Source organism: Piliocolobus tephrosceles, chromosome 11, assembly GCF_002776525.5.
Source record: "Piliocolobus tephrosceles isolate RC106 chromosome 11, ASM277652v3, whole genome shotgun sequence".
Lineage (NCBI taxonomy): Eukaryota > Metazoa > Chordata > Mammalia > Primates > Cercopithecidae > Piliocolobus > Piliocolobus tephrosceles.
The window spans coordinates 126,983,590-126,990,394 of NC_045444.1; the positions used below are offsets into that span (position 1 = coordinate 126,983,590).

Genomic DNA, 6,805 nt, shown 5'->3' on the forward strand with positions numbered 1-6,805 from the left:
GCCTCTCACACAGCATCAGGATTTAGAGCCAAAGGGACACAAGAGATGAGAGCAACTCACTGGGCCCAGTGGGGCTGTGCATTAAAGGAGAACCACTCAATTATTACGGTTCATTCAAATTCCATAAAAGCTGAGTCATTACAAGAGGTTTGGGACCTCTTAAAACTGCCATGAAATATTTAAGCCATATTTGAAGAAAACTTCTGCTTTTCTACTGGAAAATTATATAGAAAATTATAATTTTCAAAATTGCACAAAGGGTGAAGCATCACAATCTGAGGTGCAAGCATTGTCTTCCTTCTTTTCCTTTTTTAAAGTAACAAAGTGTTGGACCAAAAAAAAAAGTGTTTTCAGAGTCTGGCCACCCCAGAAGGAGCTAGTCATTTCGCCCACAAAACCCTCAGGAAGGTGCAAGGGTGGGGGCTCATCAAGACCTGATCGGGCCAACTTGCAGTCAACAAGCTTCCAGTGACAGATGCCTTGCAAGCTCCTTCACATGTCTGGGGGCCTCTCAAGGCCCAACAGCTGCCAGCTCTGGGGCTCAGGGGACCTCACGGGTGCCATCCTCCCTCCTGGGGTGACAGGAAGGCGGGATTCCTGCAAGCAGGAGGAGAAGGCGGCAGTGTAGGGTGGGGGCGCCACGGGGAAGGCTATGCACAGAGGGCAGCAGGTGCACGTGGTTGAAGTGGTGGTGAGTTCCCCGGGCAGTGTCTTGGGTGCAGCTGGGAGCACCACAGGCCCAGAGCAAGGCAGTGGCATGGTCGATGATATTCAAGTGAAATGCACCCTCAGCCGTCATGGGGTAGCGCCTGGGGACAGTGAGGAAACTGAAGGGTTGTCACTGGTCCCAAGTGGATAATGGTGGTTTGGACAGGCTGATGGCAGAGGGGCTGAGAAGAGGGCGCAGGGGTGAGGGACACAGCGGGGATCATGGGCCATCCCACCTTCATGGGCTCTGGAGCTCCTGAGCTCAGTATGGGACTAGCCATGTCCCCAGGTGGGAGCCGAAACAGGAGAACACACAGTGTGATGGCAGAAGGGGCAAGCAGGGCCTGAGCCGAACATGCTCCAGGAGCCTTGGGGAGGGTCACCTCAGGCTTTATCCCAAGGGCAGTAGGAGTCACCAAAGCTGGAGGCAGGGCAGGGATGCCACTGATGTGCCCTCCGAGACCACTGGCTGCAGCAGAGAACCTGCCATGCCTGAACCTTTGCCCATGCGGGACCAGACCCCCAGGACTTCCATCTCAGGCTTCCTGGGGTCCACACCTTTGGTTTACATTGCAAACACAACCGCCTGATCAACACACTTCAGGTTGTTCTTAACCACGTTCTTGCTGTTTTCATCCCAGTGATACAGTCCTGCCAGACAGTCTAGGCAGATGCCCTGAGGTGAGGGTTTCACTGTCTCCAGGCGGGCCCTGTGTCTCCTTCCCCCAGGAGCAACTGGACACGCTGCACCAGGCCCTTGATGAGAGCAGGAGGCACAATCAAGACCTGGCCAAGAAGGGGAAGCTGCTGGAGGAGCAGCTCACCAACTTGGAGCACAGGTGCCAGGAGGCTGAGGGATCGCTGGAGCCCCTGCGACAGGTGAGGGTGCCCAGGAGGGCAGGGTACGCTGTCACCAGGAGGCGGTGAGCAGGCCTGCAGAGACCTAGGCCCCATCCAGTCCCCCGCTGGCAGATGGGGAAACTGAGGCTGGAGGGGCCCACAGAGAGTCAGGGGCTGGATTTCTTGCCATCAGTAAGCACCCCTACAACAGAGGAGTCAGCTGTGGACATGCCGTTTAGGAGAAAATAAGCTGAGGCCAGAGCCAGCCTTAGATGGAACGACCCTGCTCTCAGAAACTCGGGCCCTCCCAATCCCTGGCCCACGCCCAGCATCTCCGGCCCAGGTGCTCTGGCGGCCACAGCAGCTCAGCGGGGGGCAGGAGGCGGCCGAGGCGCAGGCAGAGAGGCGCGTCCTGCAGGAGCAGACGGCGGCACTGCGCACCGAGCGGTCGCGTCTGCAGGGGGAGCTCGCGGCGCTGCGCGCTCAGCTCGCACAGGTAGGCGGCAGCGGTGGTCCTTAGAGAGGCGGGAGGAGCTCGCGGCCGGGATCCGCACGGGCGCGGCTGGGCAAGGCTCTGGTCCACGCAGGCTTCTGTGTCCTCACCTGCTGGCCGGGTGGCACTAAGCTCAGGGTCCGGACGCCCGCAGGTGGCCACAGACCTACCAGTGGTGTCCTGTGCGCCCTGCTTTGACTCTCCCTGGGCAGACACCTTGGGTCGGGGGCACAACCCTGGCTTTGTCTCCAGTGTCTGAGCCCAGCTTTGCTGGAAACCGAGTGACCTGACACACCGCGCTCCCCAGAGCCCCAGAGGTCCCTGCTTATGGTGGAGATCGCCCCTCCCCTGGGGTGTGGCTGGAGCAACAGGTGGGCCAGCCTGGGCAGGTGCCCCACAACCTCCCCTCTCAAAGCTCGCAGGGACTGAGCTCCTGGTAGGGCCTGGGCAGACAGGGTGAGAGACCAGGAAGAGCTCAGTAGTCAAGGGGTGAAGTGATGGTCTTCACCCCGTCCTGTCATCCCCTGGCCTCCCGCGTGCAAGACAGGGTTTCGGAACCAAAAGGTCAGACAAATGCAGACCACCGTGTCCAGAGGTGGGCTGCAGAGGTGAGGCCGGGTGGAGGCACCCTGCTGGTGGGTGCGTGATCCAGTGATCCTGACCACTGAGCTCGGCCCCCGAGCCACACGTGGACCCAGCTCCCACGCATGAAACCTGAGGTAGCAGAGCCATTCGCGGGGAGATGAGGGGTGCACAGCCGCCGGGTTGACTGATAGGGAAACAGCCCCAGAAAGAGGAAATGGCATTCCAGGAAGCAGGCAGAGCTTCTCAGAGCCCACACCCCAGCCATCACTCTTTGGGCCCACCAAGGAGGCACCTGCTGTGTACAGCACCCCCTCCCCATCACCTGAGAGCCGGCTCTCTTGTCCTCTGTGAGCACTCCACCCACTCCCAGGCACTCACTCCACCCACACCCAGGCATGCACCCTGGGAGTCTCGCTGCCCCCGACAGCAGGGGCTGGGTGCATGCAGGGGCCCCCACCTGGCAAGTGAGGGCAGAGTGGGCACATGGTCCCAGCCCACAGGGTGGCCTCACACCGATCCCTCTTTCTGTTCATCCTCCTCTCCTTGACACCAGCCCCTCGAGCTGTCTGCACCGTTGGACTCCTCCCTGATGGGGATGTGGTGGCTGGCCAGGGCTGCAGGGCTGGACACTGCCCTTTCTACAGCATGGGTTGTTTAAATGACTCCAGGGCACCATCAGGGTCCTGCACAGGGACTGTTTGGCTTACAAACGGGGCTGACTGGAGAGGCTGGTGCATCACATGGGCACATGGGCACAGCTCCCACCCACCCTGTGGGTCCAAGGTGCAGGGTAGGGTAGTGCTGGTGGCCTGAGGCCAGAGTCCCTGCAGAAGCTGTGCCCACCTCCCTCTGGACCAGACGGTTTTGGAGGGGCTGCCTCCAGCTTGGCATCCCTGGACCCTGTTGCCCACTACCCAGGTCTCCTCATGGCCCCTTGACCCCAGAGCCCCGCACCCACCCCCTCCCAGCTACTCTCCTGCCACCCTTGCCCACACAGCCACAGAGTGGCCGCCAAGGTCAGGGAGAGCCATGGGAGAACCTGTGGGTCACCCCGCTGGAGGGACAGACCTGGAAAGCCAAGCCGGTGTTGGTGGCACCACAACCCGTGCACAAGCTCTTACCTCCAGCACCCAGCGGGCCGAGCTTGTTCTCCTTGAGAAGTTTGTTTGCCATCCCAGGCCAGATGGCACAGGGGGAGGGGCGGGAAGGGCGGGTGTCTTTGGCCTTCCATTGTGGAGCCTGGGGGACAGCCCCTTATCCCTCTGCTGGGTGCTGCCAAGGCCCTGCAGGAACAGGGAAGGTGCCCACATGGCCACCCAGGCTGGCCCTGCAGAGCGGGGCTGCACAGCTGTAGGCCCTCACAGCCCCCCTCTGGGAGTAGGCAGGAGGCCCCAGAGTGGGATGGGGCTCCAGAGGAGGCAGCCGGAAGGAAGATGGGCACTTGGGATGGGGGAGGGGAGGATGGCATCTGCTGAGCTGGCCCCTGAAGGGTCAGTGCCCCCATCTATGAAGTGGGGAAGGCAGGTGCTGAGGCCTCAGGGGTGAACCCCAGAGCAGGGTGGCACTTCCCAAGACCTCACTGCCACCTGCACAAGGCCCTGCAGCCCAGCCTGCCCAGGGGACAGGGGCCAGCAGGCGAGGGCAGTCACGAAAGCCACCAGCCATCTTGTCCACAAAGGAGCACCTGCCCTCCAGAGTTGGGCCAGCCAGTGGGGTCCAGTCACCAGTCCCTGCTGCTGTTCCTGAAGGGGGCCCAGCCCTGGGCCGTGGAACCAGGGTGTTGGGGCCTCCCGTGGACCCTGCTGGGGGTGGAGGAGCAGGGGGCTTGCATCAGCCCTGGTTGCGACAGCACTGCCCGGGGACACAGAGCCAGCTGTGGGCACAGTGCCCGCCGTGAGTCCTTGGAGCCCGAGGAGGGGGAGGGAAGGAACAGCTAATGAGTTCCAGGAGGTCAGCTGTGAGGGGCCCACAAACCCATAAACCCTTTATTGGTGTCTCAGGAGGGGAAACCCGGATGTGGCCGTTTATTTATTTTGGATTTCACTTTTCTCTTCTCTTTATAACATGCACTTCCAGGAGTGTAACTGGATTTTTAAAGAAACAGGACTTCCTTTTTCAGTGCAGGGGGACTCTGTTTTTCTCAGTCCTGAAGAAGAAAGGAACCCTTATTCTTTGTAAAGTTCCAACCACTGACCCTGTAACTAACTTTACCCACGCAAATTATCCCCTCTATCTCAGGGCCCGAAACCAGGCCTGCTCCAGCCCTGAAGCCAAGAGGGCAGGTCTGTGGTATGCCGAGTGTGTGCACTGAGCCCCAGGTCTGCTGCCCAATCCTGGGCCAGGCCTAGCACCCAAGAGAGGGCAGTGGGGCCGACAGAGGACTGACCTGGCATTCCAGCCCAAGACTGTCGCCCCTGTGGACACAGCCCCAGCAGGCAGGACTCTTGGGGCTGGGCACAGCAGAGCCTAGAGGCAGCCTGGTTTGGAGAGCAGGGCAATGGGTTCCAAGCCTGCCTTAGCGCCTGCCTGGCCCAATAAGCCTCTGACATCATGGGATCCCATCCACACCAACCACCCATGAGGCATGCCCCAGGCCACCTGGGGGCGCTGGAAGCAGGCTGTCTGGGGCTGGTGGACGGTGTTCCTTGCCCAGTGCTGCTCTCTGTAAGAGAGAACTCTTAGATTCAATCCTTTCCTCCACAAAAGGTCCCTGCCGACTTTCCCACAGAAAATGTCTGTTTCCTGGGAAGCCTTCCCTGATATTTAATCTGCAGCTTATCCCTCCTGACCTGTACCGATGGGGTGGGGAGTGGGTGACTAAGGAGGGGGCTCACTGGGGCAGCCTGCAGCCTATAAGGAGGACGGACGGTGGGGATGGTGATGCCAATGCCACAGGCTTGTTGGGACTGAGACAGCAAGTATGCCTGGCTCTCAGGGCCTGTGCCTGTATGAGCTCAGCAGATCCTGACTGCCAGCAGCAGAAGGCAAGTGCCAGAGAGTGCAGGGGATCACGGCTCATGAGGCTTGGAGGAACACTGAGAAGACGTTTGCGGGGTAGCTCCTGGGATGTCACCTTAAGAGATGTAGAGAGTCCCCCATTGAGGATGTTGATGGGGACATCTGCTGCTCTGTAGCTGGATGGGGACTTGGCCCCATGCTCCTCCTTAAGCTGTCACTCTGGCTGCGGATGTCAGATAGACCTGGGTGAGGCCGGGGTTCCTGGCCCAGGGCAGTGCCCTTCCTGACCCTGCCAGCTCTTAGGGGAATTCCGAGTCCTTCCCAGAGGCATCCCTGTGCTCCCAGAGGAGGGCTGGCCTGACCTCACTTCCTGCCACGAGGCCACAGGTTCTGCCTCCTGGGCTCTCTGCAGACGGAGCAAGAGACACTGAAGAGGGAGGAGGATGTGGTGAGGCTGGGGGCTGAGAAGGAGCAGCTGGACCGGTCTCTGAACAGCCTGCACAAGGAGGTGGACGGAGTCCTGAGGCAAAAGCAGCAGCTGCAGGTCAACGGGGCCAGCAGAGCTCTACGTACCCCAGACTTGGGAACAGACCCAGGGTGGGATCCAGGAGGGTGTCAGTTCAGAGGGGTGGCTGGTGTACCTCCATCTCTCATGTGCACACATGGGGAGGGTGGCTGGACCAGCTGGTGAATGTGACGGATACAGACTCAGACCAAGGCCCCAGGCAGAGCTGGAACCAGGACCCAAGGCTCCTGCCCCTCCTGAGACATTGAAGTCCCCGTGGGAGCCAGGCCCGGGCTCTGTAAAGCAGCACAGGGGTCAGACGAAGGAGGTCAGAGAGACCTGCGGGACAGGGCCAGCGGCTGCTGCCTGCTTGTGCTGGGGCGGGGGAATCCCCTGAGGCCCAGGGGCCTGACACCCACAGAAGGGGCCTCAGAGGCTTCATTCTCCCTGTCCACACTGGACACACCCCCATCCTCAGAGACCAGCAGGGGATGGGGGCAGGATGGGCAAGAATCAAACTTTGATGCCCTCCAGACACCCAGCCCAGACAAAGCGAACCTGGGATGCCATTAAAACAGATTTGAGGCCCACCCTGGAGGCTGTGGCTTAGTCTCCAGCCCAGCCAAAGCCAAACCAAGGACTGTGGGCTGAACACGTGCACCCAACCCCAGGTCTGCTGGGCAGTCCTAGCCAGGTTCAATACCGGCAGAGGACAG

At 60.4% G+C, this 6,805-nt stretch overlaps 1 protein-coding gene across 1 annotated transcript in view; it reads left to right on the forward strand.

Annotated features, from left to right (window-relative positions):
* The window catches only part of CROCC2 (ciliary rootlet coiled-coil, rootletin family member 2), an 85,450-nt gene that overhangs the window by 71,639 nt on the left and 7,006 nt on the right, over positions 1–6,805 (forward strand). The window contains exons 28-29 of the mRNA XM_026449074.1: positions 1,438–1,587; positions 5,997–6,128. Coding sequence (XP_026304859.1) covers positions 1,438–1,587; positions 5,997–6,128 — 282 coding nt within the window. The remainder of the gene's footprint in view (positions 1–1,437; positions 1,588–5,996; positions 6,129–6,805) is intronic.